Source organism: Sycon ciliatum, chromosome 11, assembly GCF_964019385.1.
Source record: "Sycon ciliatum chromosome 11, ocSycCili1.1, whole genome shotgun sequence".
Lineage (NCBI taxonomy): Eukaryota > Metazoa > Porifera > Calcarea > Leucosolenida > Sycettidae > Sycon > Sycon ciliatum.
In genome coordinates this window covers 7716038-7733014 of record NC_088653.1, presented here as the reverse complement: position 1 = coordinate 7733014, position 16977 = coordinate 7716038, and the positions used below count along the sequence as shown (strand labels likewise).

The window sequence follows — 16977 nt, the reverse complement described above, 5'->3', positions numbered from 1 at the left end:
TCCACTGCTTCAGCTGCCATCGCTATGTGCATCTCTGTGCGTTTTTGCCGGCGGTTGCACCATGATGATTTGTGGTTATCTTGTAAAAAAGTGTGTGTTTGTGTGTGTGTGTGTGTGTGTGTGTGTTTGTGTGTGTGTGTTATCCCATCACTAGTTGCTGTGTCTAACGTAGCTGTTCTTTACCATAGCTTCTGCGATGGGCAGGTCTGAGATCTGGGATCGGAGGTGTGTGTGTTTGTGTGTTTATGTGTGTGTTTTTGGATGTGTGTGTGTGTGTGTGTGTGTGTGTGTGTGTGTGTGTGCATGCATGTGTGTGTGTGTGCATGCATGTGTGAGTGTGCATCAACATGTGTATGAATGTGGGTATATTTGTACATGTCTTGTCTTTAATTTTCTGCTACTTTCAGGGTGGTAATACACCATTACATAATGCAGCAAAGCGTGGTCATGTTTCCGCAGTAGAACATCTTCTCACTTCTGGACATTCGTTGGAACCAAAGAATAATGTAAGTCAGATTATCCCTGATGCATGCTCGTTTTTATGAGCAGAAAGAAGAATTACGCAGTTGAACACTTTTTTGGGAGAAAACTTCCGTGCCTTCTCTCCATGTTGTGACATACCTTCTCCCGTACATTCCTTCCTCATAAACAAGGTAATATAGCGGCATGAGCAAATGGGAGCAAGAACAATGCATTATGTATAGGCATGATGTATATTGGTCACGTATTAATCATCGTTGTTTTTAGCTATTCTGCTTTGACCTGGTTTTATCACTACATTGCTGTACATAATTTATTGTGAAAAAGGAGAAGGACAAAATGTTCCGAATTATGACTAACTGTCATAAAAATTGATAAAAAAATTGCATAGTGGGAGCATAGCGATGGTAAGGCATTTTTGACCTCAGCCAACCTGAGGTCTCGACGTCGTGGGGACATAAAACACACCAAAAAGAAAGAAGAAGAAACAATAAAGGAGTGACAGGTACATGATACAAAATGTTAGGAGGAGAAACAGGACATTTCAAGGAGGAAAAGATCACACAGCCAGTTTTAGGTAGAGAATGAGATCAAAGAAGAACAGTTGGTATTGAGAGGAGTATTTGGAGCGGAATTTTCAAGTCATGGGGTGGGGCAGATATGATTCTGATACTCAGAGATGGTCATGTGCCCACGACCAGTCGTTGGTCTTCAAAGAATGGTTGGCTGCAACCTTAAAATGTTGCAAGTACTTGGTGCAGAATGGACCAGAGAAGACTCCGGCGGGCAGCTGGTTCCAGACCCGGACAACTGCGTGAGGGTAGGCTCGGCACACGTTGTTTCGGGAATAGACTGGAAGTTCATTTGCTAGTTGGTGTACATGGGCATTACATCTCTAAATTGCGCTACGGGTGGAGTGGACTGTTTGGTGTTGGGGTTGGTGGGGTGGCAGCATCCTCTGTAGATGGGGATGTGCATCTGGACAATCCATCTTGTACAGGAGGCAAAGTGTTGCAACCATCAGACGAAGAGCAAGACTTGGTAGCCAAAACATTGGTGCGATGGTTTGGATGGCCCGGGCTTGCACACGGTCGACTCTTGCAAGATGGGATGGGGCTGCTTACATCCAGACGATGGTGCACTACTCCATCACTGGGCGCACAAAGGGATTGTAGGCTTGGTTGCGACCGGGCACGTCTAAAAGGTGGAAAGCCTTACAGAAAGCGCCAAGTCGCTGTGTTGCCCGGAGGGCTACGATACGAAGGTGGTGGCGAAAGGCAAGCTGACCATCAAAACTGACGCCTAAGATTTTGAGCTCCTCCTGTTCCCTCAGGTCAGATCCGTTGAAATCAATCTGTGGCATGTTCCTTTGGGTTCGATGGAAGCTAATAGTCAGTGCTTGGGGTTTGGCTGGTTCATATTTCTATCTTCCATTTTTGACTTCAGAGGGAGATGTTGTTGACTGCTAGCTGATGGGCTTGGATGGTATCTTGTTGGATGGTGGAGGCAATGTTGGCATGCAGTGTAGTGTCGTCTGCGAATGAGGCTAGGTCAGCACCGGCTGGTACGTGGTCCTCGCAGTTGTTCATGTATATGAGGAAGAGAGTCGGACCCAGACTACTGCACTGGGGGTTTCCAGTCAGAATTGAGAGCCTTGAGGATGTCTGGCCACAAATGACCACTTGAAGGTAACGTTTAATGAGGTAGCTGCTGAGCCACTGGTGCAGTTGACCACGTAGGCCGTATATGTTGGACTTGTGTAGCACACCAGGGTGTGATACGCGATCAAACGCGCCCGTTATGTCAATGGTGAGTATGCGTGCTGCGCCTTTCTCCCCGGCTGTATGCAGCCACTGGTTGAGGAGGCTGGAGAGGAGGTCGGCTGCACTATGGCCATGGCGATATCCAAACTGTCTTGTGGAGAAGACGTTGTTCGATTCGAGGAGATTAGTTTTTGTTCTGTTGATGATTGTCTCCATCACTTTGGACAGAATACACAAGAGCGAAACTGGACGGTAATTGGAGGGTAGACACTTTGATTTCCGTTTGAATATAGGGACTATGTTGGCAATATTCCACGTCTTGGGCTGGAAGCATTGTGTGAACAGTGTAGAAAGAGGTTGTTCCAGTTTAGCAGAGCTGGTTATCAACACTCATCAGACGGGACATCTCTCAGGTATCTCCATGCACGTCATTTCCTCACTGTGGCAGCAGTGCACTTAGGGGTCCACCATAGAGGGTCAAATGCACAGGTTTTCAGGGTATTAGAGGGGATGAATCTCTTTATACCCTCCAGGATCCTCTCTGAGATGCCAGTGCATGACAGGTCTGGATCAATCCAAGCAATAGCTGCCCAATTGGTGGTTCTAACCAAGTGACGGAGCCTGGCCCAATCTGCATGCTGATACCTCTGTAGTATCCCTGTCTGACGCCGAGCTAGCCGGTCTCAGTGACCGGCTCAACCAAGATGAAGATAAAACCTGGCTTGCCCTCCACCGTCGCTCCAGCCGCCGCCGTGGTTACTAACGCTGATTCCAGGTATGGCATTTTCTTTCCTGTCTTCCTTCAGTCTCCCTGTTCTCTTCAGTCTTCCTTTATGCGAGTGTGTGAATCCAGTTTAGTTTGGTAGGCGTCTGATCATGGTGAGCCACGGTTTACCTAAGTAACCTGGTGAGAGAAGTGTGTGAGAAACCCCTTTTACACTCCAGGTGTGTACCGGAGTAAGTTCCCACGATGCAATGCATTTTTTGAAATTGAGCCAGCGATTTTTAGAAATTTGGCTGTCTTTCACGTCCTGTTTGGAGGACCATTCTTTCCCTTTTGACCCTGAGAGATCGTGTGAACCTGGTGTGCTTTTACCTCTATGTTATGATTTGTTATCAGTTCATTTCTTCTGTCTACTCAAAAAGTTATCATTTCCGATAGAATTTGCCCTCTTCCGGTTGACGCTGGGTACATAACTCTTCGCTAATTTTTCAAAATCACGAGGGCGTGATTATCTGTAGGAAGGGAGGGTGTAGTATCCCTGGCCGGCTAATACGGAAGTAATACGGAACTAATACGGAACTTTACCTGATGTATATTTAGTGTATCTCCGTAGGTAAGGGTACGGCGTCTGTGGCATAAAAGCTGCTGCGCATTGCTGATTTCATTAGATTAAGATTTTATAGCAACGACAAAGCTAACTCGAAGAAGAAGTAGTCAACCTCTAGGTGTGCACCGGAGAGAAAGTCATTTATTTGCCGCTTCTTCTTTTACTAATAATTATATCCCAGGTGTGTACCTGAGAGAAGTAGAATAAAACTAACTATTGTTGATTGCACCGCGCCTACCACTCGGCTACCTGTTACACTTCCATACTGTTCTAGATATGGGAGGCTCGCGTGATGCATGGATCTGGAAGTCGGCAAGTAGACAGGCATGGTCAGATTTGCCAAGAGGTGGCAAAACAGAAACAGATGATTCTACGGGTAGGTTGGTCATCATCTGGTCCAGTGTGTTGCAGCCGTGCTGTGGTTGGTCGACTAGCTCTTCAACACCGTGCATGTAGCACATGTCCTCTGCATGCTCGACACCTCTAGTTGCTCTGCTACTGTGGAGCCACACTTGGTTATGTACATTGAAGTCCCAGCAACTATCATAGCAGAGTTGCGGCAAAAATGGCACAAAACCGACAAGGAGTACTGAGATATTCGGCGACCTGACTCCTAGCTCCAACACCTCTCCAAGGCGCACAAACCAACAACCTTCCAACTTGGAAGGCTCAGGTTCGGAAAGGTCCAAGAAGGGAAGGAAAGCGCAACGAAGAAGAGCACGAGCTACGCGCCACGGCAACAAAGAATGCCATATGTTACTGGATGATGACGAAACTAGTAAGACTATTGGACATACCGGCCTTACTACAACTCGACGACGCAACAAACCACCCAACTTGGGAGGCTCAAGTTTATGTCGAAAACAAAGAAAGGGGAAGCTAAGCGAAGACGAATTGTGACAAACTGAAACGTCAACATTCTACTGAACTTCACTACACTGTATCATTTAAGTATGATAGACAAGTTATGTGCACTAACAAGTTGTTCCACACGACGTACGTTTCGCCGTATAGGTTAAGGCGGCTCATAAGGTGTGCAAAGTTGAACTCGGATGGTGAGCCAATCAAATTAAGGTGATAAAGGAGAAGGACAACATGTTATGAGTTATGACTAACTATCCACCAACGTAACCAGATCTTATACAGTCAGCGAGTACGAAAAAATGGTGGTTGGTGGACAGTTAGTCATGACTCTTAACATTTTTTGTCCTTCTCCTTTTCAACCACAATTTAATTGGCTCACCATCCGAGTTCATAATTCATTGTATTAGCTCTTGTTTTCTCTTCCTTATATATCACCTGAGCAGAAGGTACGGAAGTTTACTCGCGAAACCATTAGTTTTCAGAACGTTTTTGAAGAGCCTGAGGTTTTTTCTATCAACATTTTCCTTAGCTTCACTAGCCTGGAAAACGATAATAAGTTACTTGCGTCACCTCAAACGTGCTCGTAAGTCCAATGTCTTGAAGAGATCTGGTATATGTTTCCAAGTTGGCTATTCGAGGATCGCAGCATCTCGGCTTCCTCCGGAATCCCTCTCGAATGCTGGACTCCAGGTGTCATTGTGTGATCTGCAAGCGCTTTGTCCGCCCGGGCACAAACCACACCAGCTCGCCCATCCAACAGTGTAGCCATCGCCTAATCGGTGAGGGACCCTACCTTTGCCTCCTGTACAATATGCATTGTCCAGATGCACATCGCTTTCTGCAGAGGATGTTGCCACCCCAGCAGCCCCGATCCCAAACAGTCCACTCCACCTGTAGTGCGTTTCGAAGATGTAACGCCCACGCACACCAACTGGCAAAATGAACTTCCAGTCCCTTCCCGAAACAACCTGTGTCGAGCCTTCCCTCGCGCAGTTTTCCCCGTCTGGAACCAGCTGCCCGCCGGAGTCTTCTCTGGTCCATTTTGCACCAAGAACTTGCAACATTTCAAAGTTGCAGCCAACCGCTGTTTGAAGAACAATGACTGATCGTGGGCGCATGATCATCTCTGAGTATCAGCATCATATCTGTCTCACCCCATGATTTTCAAAATCCGCTCCTTGTACTCATTCCAATAACGTGTTTCCTTATTTTCTCTCCTACTCCTCCTAACACTCTCTCTCTGTCTTATCCTTCCCATCCTTCTAATGTACTGTCTCTCCTCCTAACATTTAGTCTCATGTACCTGTCACTTCTTTAATTTTTCTTCTTCTTTTTTTTGGTGCGTTTTATGTCCCCATAATGTCGAGACCTCAGGTCGGCTGAGGCCAGAAAGCCTCACCATCACTATGCTCCCACTATGCAATTTGTTTGTCTTTGCCCGAGAGCCATGATCAATGTTGAAAAATGAAAAAGGAAAGAAAAACCTCTCTTGCCTAGGCATTCACAGAACGCTTGGAGCACTCTGCTTTCTGTACAACCTCCATTGTTCAACTGGCCCAGATATGCTCCTCGCCCGTCTTCCACCCTGCGCTACGAACACATCAAGCATAGCACACAACTGCATTCATCACACCAGTTTCAGCTCGCCCCCACTGAGAACAGAATGATGTACTTTCATCCTTCCCTCAGCATGTTGTGGAGGTCTGGAACCAGCTCCCGCAGTGTGTTCTGCTGAATCCGTGAACAAGGAAAGCATTGCAGATGTTCAAAGATGAACAGGCTACGAACTAAAGGCAAAGGACGAAAATGCTCTAACTCTGTTCCCTCTTCCATTCACTTCTAGACTCTCTCATATTTTACCTACTTTCCCCTTAGTACCCCCCCCCCTGCATTATTTCTGTAATAAATTTATGTTGTTTCTGTGGAGCACTTTATTCTTTCTTTTTTTTACTAGCGAACACAGCCCTTCTCATAATCAGGGGAAGAGGACAACTGAAATTTCACTGGACAGCAAGACAAAGAGGAGCAGGGGCAATGTGCCGATGGGGTTGGCGATGCTCACCCGACCGGAGGTCTCGGAATCATAGTCTACGACCAGGCATCGATAGCAATGCAGCTAGGAAGGGAGGGAGATCAAGAGAGAAAGAGAGAGAGAGTGAGAGTGAGAGTGTGTGAGAGAGAGAGAGAGAGAGAAAGAAAGAGAGAGCGAGGGATAGAGAGAGAGAGAGAGAGAGAGAGAGAGAGAGAGAGAGATAGAAAGAGAAAGAGAGAGAGAGCTACGAGAAAGAGAAATGAAATAAAATAAAACAAGAAAGAGATGATGCACGAAGGTAGTTGACGGGTGACATAGCCTCACAGGGAGTCCACAGCCAAATATTTTGACGCAAGTGGCGGTGGACCTTCGTCTTGAAGGATTGGAGAGACTTCAACTAGGGCATCGGTTCCGGACACATGTCTTGCGGAAGCCTGTTTCATTCATCCACTACACCCTAATTACGGGAACGAATGCTCGAGAAATTGGGGGGGCCGCAAGGAGGACCACTGTTTGTAGCTGATGCTGATTGCGGACATGGTCTTGAAAGCACATTAGCTTGTACATGTATAATAGAGCGTACACTTGGCGGCGGGCAGCTACCCTCTGCAGCAAGGCGTCAGGACCAATGATAGAAAGGGCCTTCCGCTGTGCTCGGCCGAGACTTTGCAGGTGAGAGTTGGCTGCGCCCATCCATGTCAGTGGTGTGAATTCGAGTACAGGGCGTACGAAGCCTCTGTACGTTGTCCAGCGTCCTTCACGACCAAGGAAACTTGATGCTCGACGCAGAAGTCCTAGCCGGGCGACAGCACGATTATAAACATGGCGAAGATGGCGTCTGAAGATGAGTTTGCTGTCGAAAGTCACTCCCAGGAGCTTCAGCTCGTCCCCCCTGGGAATATCATGGGCTCTTAATGTTAGTTCTGGGAGTGGCCAAGCGTTGCGGTGGTGGCCAATATGCAGCAGCTGCGACTTTGTCGGCTCAAAGCGAACCATCCATTGTTCTCCCCAGCTACTCAATCAATCCAGGCTAGATTGCATGTCTGCAATACTGCAAGCAGAGTCATTTCTAGATCGTATGATAATGTACAGCGTGGTGTCATCTGCGTACACACCCATTCGCGTTGATGGGGAAAGACACGTCTCAGCATCGTTGACATACATCAAGAATAAGGTGCGTCCCAGAATGCTGCCTTGGGGTACGCCAGCTTTAATCTGGAATTGAGCAGTCTCCTGTACATTGACGATTGCGCTTAGTGTGCGATTCCGTAGATAGTCCCATAGCCACTGCAGCAGGCCAACGCCAATACCGAGAGTGGCCGCTCTGTGTAGGACGCCAGGGTACGACACGCGGTCAAGCGCAGGACGTGGGCACAGCCACGAGAACCAGCTGCCAGCGACCAGTCATGCCCAAGTACTGCTAGTTGGTCCGCTGTTCTAAGGCCATTGCGAAATCCGTACTGCTTGGTTGACAGGAGATGATGTTTTTCAAGGTGCTTCACAATTTGACAGTTCACAATACGCTCCATCACTTTGGAGATGATGAGGAGGAGGGAGACTGGGCGGTAATTCTAAGGGTTGCATAGTTCATGGGAGCACTCTTTGAGCACTCGGGCAGGGATGTTGTTCCGGACCGGACGCCTTGCCAACGTCGAGCTGGTTCAGGAGGCGTTTCACTGTTTGCAGGCGGAAGTGGATTCTGGTAAGTGGGGTGACCCCGGGTTGCCGAGCATGAGGGAGATTCCCCCAGCCCAAGACATCATCTCCGAGGCTACGTTTATTGGCGAAATAGGGACCAAGATAGTTCGCTTTGGCAGCATTCATACGGAGTTGGTGACCAGTGTCATCCACCAGGCATGGTATAGGCGAGCCGTGACTGGCGCCAGCAGCAAATTTCAGCACTGACCACCATTGCTTGTCTCTGAAGCCTCCGCATGACAGTTTCCGACGAACTCTCAGTTCCCAGGATGTGCGAGCTCGCACATTCACGAGGATAGCATCTTCTACTGCGCTCATAAAGCAAGCCTTGTGGGCTTCGCTGACAATATTGCGTCTCCAGGTCTTTCATGCCTTGCCTTTAGCGTTAAATGCTGTGGTGCACTCAGGAGTCCACCATTTGGGGTCTGCTGGGCGGGTAACAAGCTGCTTGGCAAGGATAAATTTCTGCATCCCGCTGGAGATGACGTCACTTAGCTTCCTGCAGGACTCTTCAGGGTCGTCAGTCGCAATGGTGGACCAGTCAGAAGCGCCCCCTGTCTGCCTGATTGTAGCGCCAGACAGTCCTGGAGGTAGCTTGCTCAGCATCAGGGGTGCGATAAAAGTCGGCAAGAACAACCCCATGGACAGAGCAACCAAGTGGCGCTTTGGCAGTGGTGTCGATAGGAACGGGCATGTTGGAGAGGATGAGGTCCAGGGTGTTCAGACTCCTAGTCGGCTGCAAGACATGCTGGTGGAGTTAAAGCTCAGCACACAGTTCTTCCAAGGCCTTTCCAGCTACAGTTGTTTTGCTGCTGCAGAGCCAAGTCTCTTGATGGACATTAAAATCCCCAGCTAGCACCATGTGAGTGCCATGAGTGCGGGCCATGTATAGTGCAGGTCCAAGATACTCAATCAGACAGGTGTCGTTGTCCGCACAGGATCCAGGTTGAAACAAGACACGGATAACAATATATTGTTGCGTAGAAAGACTCACTGCGAGCCGGAGGACTTCGTGGTCATCAGTGGGAATCTGGTCGGGGTGCACCACTGGGAGGCCGGACTTCACCCATACAGCAATGCCGCCGCCAGATGCATCCCGGTCACGTTGGATGGGAAGCTAGTATCCTGGAAATATCGTCTCAGAGGCTACAGTCTTGGCCGAGAAGTTCGTTTCTGTGATAACTGCTATGTCAACGTTATCGTTGAGCGGTGCATGCTGCCATGCTTCTAGCTTGTTGGTGAGACCAAATGCATTGGTCACTAGCCAGCGGAGCGGCGGAGCTGCACTGATCAATTGGGGGGGGGGGGGGGGTGCCAGCTGATGCCGCACTGTCTATGTAAGCGCTGTCAGCACCATCATGTGTAGGGTCATCTCTCGCAGCGCTGGCAGGGTGTTGTCGGTTGGGCTTCGGACGGTCTCGGTACTCCCATTGCCGGGCGTATAGAGGCCTTGACCAGAAGTCAGGAGTTATCATGAGGCTCAGGTCTGTGGCATCTATACATAGCTGACACCTTTCCCGTCTGCGTTGTGTGGATGCTGTCGTTATGAACACCGGCCGTTGATCCCCTTGCCTCGAGCTTGGGTAGAAATGAAGCCGAGATCCTTTGGCCAGCAAGCAGCCCCTCCCTTTCCTCCGCCCATGCCATTCCGTATATCTCATTGCCGCCTTGCTGCTTTGTGCCGTCAAAACAACGATGTATGTGTTTTGTAAAAACAGTATGATAATAAAGCGCACACATCCGCCAAAATGTGCCGTAAAGTGTTGTTTCGCTTGATGCGCTTGAGTCTCCTTGTCGTCTTGGTCGTCCTCCTAAATGTAATTCACAGTCTACTGTTGGATCATCCTTTTCCGGTGTAGATATGCCAACTTGCTTCTCCCCCTCCACATGTTTGGGGCTAGAGTCAAACCCAGAGAAAGGTGAAAGTTGGAGAAAGGCCCACCCAAAAACCAACCAAACTGTGAAAGGATCTATCAGCGTCACATGAAGCCAAGTGAGAAGACGTACTGAAGAGGACCGACTTACAAAGACAATAGAAGTAATAACAAAAGTGGATGTTTGACAACGTGGAAGACCGTGTAATTAAACCAGAACTTTGAGACTAGAAAAGCTAGAGTGAGAAGCTCCATGAAGAATCATACTGGAAGAGACGCAGCTGAAGGGACAATGAACACCAGGCCATGAGATGGGTACTGTGATGTCACGCAGAGGAGAGATGACAGGACACTGGAGGGGATAAGAAAGAAATGAGCCCAGAGTGGTACTTCATCTATCTAAAGCCATCTGTACACGTATGCTAATTGTCGGGAGTTGTACTGTAATGACGTTTGCTCGATACTGTCACGTGGTAGAGGTCGATAGCATTCGGCTGTGTTAGAAGCGTTGTACAAACTTAAGTTTGATCCTATGCTTTGTTTCCAGAAAGAAAATGTTGTCTGTACAATTTTTTGATGCTATTCCTCGTCGATGTGTGAATAATGCTACATAATTTCTTCACTACGCTGTTGATGTTACGTTGAGTCTGAAGAAGGTCAACTGACGACATCTTCTCCAGACATTACAACGGACAACGGGAACAAGTTATTGGGAATGACATTTATTATAGACGACGAGACAAGAGACCAAGACGAACGGAACAACTACATTGATGAAGTGTGAGAAAGCGAGATTATTGAAGAGAGCGAGATTATTGAAGAAAGAGAGATCGACTGGGAAACAACGCAATATAAAGGGCATGGGTAGCTATGGCAAACATGGGCGCGCAAGTAGCTACCCAGGTCGATGGAACGAAACGTGAGTATGACGTAGTATGGGTGCATGCAGACTGGCAAGCTTAGGAACCGCTCACAACCTTGTGTTGCAAAATCAGAGCACATAAAAGATAGCCTGCATAAATGCCCGCCTTTGCATTTCTGCTGCAAAGTCAATCCACCGTCAGCGTCTTCGAGCTCGACTGCAAGCAGTTTGTGCTATCGATAAAGAGTGGTGGAAAACTCTGAAACAAGCCAGTGGCCATGGACGCAACTCTGGCATACCTACTATCATCGATCGTGATGGCAATTAACACTCCACCAATAGTAGCAAAGCTGAAGCGTTTGGAAAGTATTTTGCTGGGAAATGCTCTCTTGTGGATAATTTCGAGAATGAGCCTAAGTCTAACGCCCCCTTGCACCAAGTGCATTTCAGGGAACCAGCTGTAGCCCGAGCCCAAAGCAATAGGACTTGACAACATCCCAGCTTGTGTGCTCAAGACGTGTGCAAACGAGCTTGCTGCCCCCCCCCCCCCCTACCATACCTCTTTGCCACGTGTTTCTCTATTGGAAGACAACCGGCAGACTGGAAAGAGGCCAGAATAGTTCCAGTTCACAAGAAGAACTCCCGATTACCCATCAGCCACTACCGACCAGTGTCCCTACTCAACAATTACTCAAAGGTAATGGAAGGCATTGTGAACTTCGCAATCATGAACTTTCTAGTTAGCCATAATGTTCTGTCTGCAAAGCAATATGGATTCCGCCGACGCCTTGGAACTGCAGATGTCCTGACGCTCCTACATCATCTATGTCGTAGAGCTGCCGGTTCGGGAGTCTTAGCCCATGTTCTTGCAATAGACATAGCTGGAGCATTTGATAAGGTGTCCCACAAAGGTGTGATTTACAAGGCTGCTGTCTATGGGCTCAGGGGCCCCCTTTTAACTTAGTTGACCAACTATCTATCAGCTCGGCATCTCCCTGCAGTCGTATCTGGCCATGATTCTTATGTCTTTCCCATTACCGCTGGTGTTCCTCAAGGAGGTATATTGGGGCCTACCCTGTTCTTGTTAAATGTGAATGACAGTGACACTACTCTCGGAGAGGGCGTAGATCCCGCTGTCTATGCGGATGACACCACACTGTATCAGTGTCTCGCAGTGCGCGCAGACGTGACTGATTGAAGCCATATTTTGCTGCATGCAGTGGATGACCTGTCCGCCTGGGGCAAAGCCTGGAAGATCTCATTTGAGCCCACCAGATTCCAGGCCCTCAACATCGATCACCATCGGCCACGTCGGCAGCTCCCAGCCATCTCTTTCGATGGAGCACCAGTTGTGGAGGAAGCAGAGCTCAAGCTCCTAGGAGTCCAGTTCGACACACAGTTGTCTTTCTACCAGCATTTGCGCTCTGAAGCCGTACGTGCGCGCCAGCGGTTACACTTCCTGAACAGAGCTGCCCCCATCCTTGATGTTCGTGGAAGAGAGCGAGTCTACAAAGGCTTGGTCAGACCAGTAATGGATTACTGCCCGTTGGTCTGGATGGGGGCTGCCACTACAACTCTTCGCCAGCTCGATTCAGTTCAGTTACGAGCTCTCAAGATCATCTCTCGTGGGTCATGGCTTCCAAGTCTGGCCCTCCGCCATGCTGTAGCTGCTCACAAGTACTTATACAAGCTCCAGTGCCTCCCAACTAGCTCTCCACTGCGAGCAATGATCCCTGCCGTTGCACCAGAGCTGCAAGGGCATCCTCGCACTAATCAGCAGAGCCGGATTTGCCATGAATTGCAGTTTGCCATGCCCCGCAACCGTCACTCACGCAGCAGCGCACAGCGATCATTTCCGTCCGCCATCGTTGAGGACTGGAATCGCCTTCCTCCAGAGCTCATCACAGCACCACTAACTCTACATCGCCTCCAGCAGTTCAAAGAAGGCGTTCATAAGTATCTGCAATCTGCTGACTGGCATTGGGCCTCTACGCACCTGTGATCTGTGTGTGTGTTCGTGTGTGTGCGTGCGTGTTTGTGTGCGTGTGTGCATAGTGTGTGTGTGTGTGTGCGTGTGTGTATAGTGTGTGGTTGTGTGTGTGTATAGTACGTGTGTGTATGTGTGTGTGTGTGTGTGGCTGTTCCTGGGTGTGTGTGTGTCTGTGCGCACGCGTGCATGTGTGCATGATTTCGGATGCCGGCTGCTGGGCGTATGCAGTCAATGTATGGTGTACCTGAACCTCAACTTTTTTCCTCCCATTGAACAACTTTCCGTGACCGTGCTGCCACCCTTATTTCACATTTGCTCTGTTGTGCTCCTGCTCATTTTTTCTATTTTCGTATTTTTCTGTTTGACGCGCATCAGCAGTGCTAAGGCAGAGACCCCTGGTCAGTTTAGCTGCTCTTGCCCCGCCTCCACTGCTTCAGCTGCCATCGCTATGTGCATCTCTGTGCGTTTTTGCCGGCGGTTGCACCATGATGATTTGTGGTTATCTTGTAAAAAAAGTGTGTGTTTGTGTGTGTGTGTGTGTGTGTTTGTGTGTGTGTGTGTGTGTTTGTGTGTGTATGTGTTATCCCATCACTAGTTGCTGTGTCTAACGTAGCTGTTCTTTACCATTGCTTCTGCGATGGGCAGGTCTGAGATCTGGGATCTGAGGTGTGTGTGTGTGTTTATGTGTGTGTTTTTGGATGTGTGTGTGTGTGTGTGTGTGTGTGTGTGTGTGTGTGTGTGTGTGTGTGCATGAGTGTGTGTGTGCATGCATGTGTGAGTGTGCATCAACATGTGTATGAATGTGGGTATGTTTGTACATGTCTTGTCTTTAATTTTCTGCTACTTCCAGGATGGTAAAACACCATTACATAATGCAACAAAGCAAGGTCATGTTTCTGCAGTAGAATATCTTCTCACTTCTGGACATTCGTTGGAACCAAAGAATAATGTAAGTCAGATTATCCCTGATGCATGCTCGTTTTTATGAGCAGAAAGAAGAATTACGCAGTTGAACACTTTTTTGGGAGAAAACTTCCGTGCCTTCTCTTCATGTTGTGACATACCTTCTCCCATACATTCCTTCCTCATAAACAAGGTAATATAGCGGCATGAGCAAATGGGAGCAAGAACAATGCATTATGTATAGGCATGATGTATATTGGTCACGTATTAATCATCGTTGTTTTTAGCTATTCTGCTTTGACCTGGTGTTATCACTACATTGCTGTACATAATATATTGTGAAAAAGGAGAAGGACAAAATGTTTCGAGTTATGACTAACTGTCATAAAAATTGATAAAAAAATTGCATAGTGGGAGCAATGCGATGATAAGGCATTTTTGACCTCAGCCAACCTGAGGTCTCGACGTCGTGGGGACATAAAACACACCAAAAAGAAAGAAGAGGAAACAATAAAGGAGTGACAGGTACATGATACAAAATGTTAGGAGGAGAAACAGGACATTTCAAGGAGGAAAAGATCACACAGCCAGTTTTAGGTAGAGAATGAGATCAAAGAAGAACAGTTGTTATTGAGAGGAGTATTTGGAGCGGAATTTTCAAGTCATGGGGTGGGGCAGATATGATTCTGATACTCAGAGATGGTCATGTGCCCACGACCAGTCGTTGGTCTTCAAAGAATGGTTGGCTGCAACCTTAAAATGTTGCAAGTACTTGGTGCAGAATGGACCAGAGAAGACTCCGGCGGGCAGCTGGTTGCAGACCCGGACAACTGCGTGAGGGTAGGCTCGGCACACGTTGTTTCGGGAATAGACTGGAAGTTCATTTGCCAGTTGGTGTGCATGGTCATTACATCTCTAAATTGCGCTACGGGTGGAGTGGACTGTTTGGTGTTGGGGTTGGTGGGGTGGCAGCATCCTCTGTAGATGGGGATGTGCATCTGGACAATCCATCTTGTACAGGAGGCAAAGTGTTGCAACCATCAGACAAAGAGCAAGACTTGGTAGCCAAAACATTGGGGCGGGCTTGCACACGGTCGACTCTTGCAAGATGGGATGGGGCTGCTAACATCCAGACGATGGTGCAGTACTCCATCACTGGGCGCACAAAGGGATTGTAGGCTTGGTTGCGACCGGGCACGTCTAAAAGGTGGAAAGCCTAACAGAAAGCGCCAAGTCGCTGTGTTGCCCGGAGGGCTACGATACGAAGGTGGTGGCGAAAGGCAAGCTGACCATCAAAACTGACGCCTAAGATTTTGAGCTCCTCTTGTTCCCTCAGGTCAGATCCGTTGAAATCAATCTGTGGCATGTTCCATTGGGTTCGGTGGAAGCTAATATTCAGTGCTTGGGGTTTGGCTGGTTCATATTTCTATCTTCCATTCTTGACTTCAGAGGGAGATGTTGTTGACTGCTAGCTGATGGGCTTGGATGGTATCTTGTTGGATGGTGGAAGTGATGTTGGCATGCAGTGTAGTGTCGTCTGCGAATAAGGCTAGGTCAGCACCGGCTGGTACATGGTCCTCGCAGTTGTTCATGTATATGAGGAAGAGAGTCGCACCCAGAATACTGCCCTGGGGGACTCCAGTCTGAATTGGGATGTCTGGCCACAAATGACCATTTGAAGGTAGCATTAAATGAGGTAGCTGCTGAGCCACTGGTGCCGTCGCCCACGTAGGCCGTATACGTTGTACTTGTGTAGCTCACCGGGGTGTGTTACGCGATCAAACGCGCCGGCTATGTCAATGGTGAGTATGCGTGCTGGGCCCTTCTCCCCGGCTGTATGCAGCCACTGGTTGTGGATGCTGGAGAGAAGGTCGGCTGCACTATGGCCATGGCGAAATCCAAACTGTCTTGCGGAGAAGACGTTGTTCGACTCGAGGAAATTAGTTATTGTTCTGTTGATGATTGTCTCCATCACTTTGGACAGAATACACAAGAGCGAAACTGGACGGTAATTGGAGGGTAGAGGCTTTGATTTCCGTTTGAATTTAGGGACTATGTTGGCAATATTCCATGTCTTGGGCTGTATCCCAGTTTGGAAGCATTGTGTGAACAGTGTAGAAAGAGGTTGTTCCAGTTCAGCAGAGCAGGTTTTCAACACTCGTGCCGGTATCCCATCTGGCCCGTTAGTCTTTGATGGGTTGAACTGCCAACGGGTGCGCTCAACAGCAGTCACACAGAAACGGCCATCCGAAAGAGCCTGTTCATTTCGAAGTCTGACATATAGGAATGGGGCTGACAGGTCATCTTGGCCAAGACTGCATTTACTTCCAAAATAGCGGGTCATGCATTCTGCTTTGTCTGCGCCGGCTGTGTACTCACGTCCATCGGGATCACGTAATGTCGGACCGGATTGACGACGCCCATTGCCAGAGGCACACTTGACGGTGTGCAACCAGTCACTGGGTGTCAGCTGCTTTGAGGTCATTTTCTGTCTCAGTTTCGCAATGAAAGCACTCTTCGCAGTTTTGAGACAGGCAACCGTTGAGAGCCTAGCATCTTGGTAAGCTGACTGTCGATCGTCGTCAGACGGGTCATCTCTCAGGTATCTCCATGCACGTCATTTTCTCACTGTGGCAGCAGTGCACTAAGGGGTCCACTATGGAGGATCGAATGCACAGGTTTTCAGGGTATTAGAGGTGATGAATCTCTTCATACCCTCCAGGATCCTCTCTGAGATGCCAGTGCATGACAGGTCTGGATCAGACCAAGCAATAGCTGCCCAATTGGTGGTTCTGACCAAGTGACGGAGCCTGGCCCAATCTGAATGCTGATACCTCCATACAGTTCTTGATATGGGAGGCTCGCGTGATGCACGGATCTGGAAGTCGGCAAGTAGACAGGCATTGTCAGATTTGCCAAGAGGTGGCAAAACAGGCACAAATGATTCCACGGGTAGGTCGGTCATCATCTGGTGCAGTGTGTTGAAGCTGTGCGGTGGTTCGTCGATCAGCTGTTCAACACAGTGCATGTAGCACGTGTCCTACGCATGCTCGACACCTCTGGTTGTTCTGCTACTCTGGAGCCACTCATTGAAGTCCCAGCAACTATCATAGCAGAGTTGCGGCAAAAATGGCACCAAACTGACGAGGAGTACTGAGACATTCGGCGACCTGACTCCTA

The 16977-nt window shown here is 48.5% G+C and overlaps 1 protein-coding gene across 1 annotated transcript; it reads left to right on the top strand.

The window, feature by feature from the left end:
- The first annotated feature begins 10912 nt into the window (after positions 1-10912).
- LOC135827047 (uncharacterized) lies at positions 10913-12906 on the top strand. Its single transcript, XM_065339570.1, has 2 exons — positions 10913-10961; positions 12125-12906. The coding sequence occupies exons 1-2, from the start codon at positions 10913-10915 to the stop codon at positions 12904-12906; spliced, it is 831 nt and encodes a 276-aa protein (XP_065195642.1).
- Positions 12907-16977: the final 4071 nt, after the last annotated feature.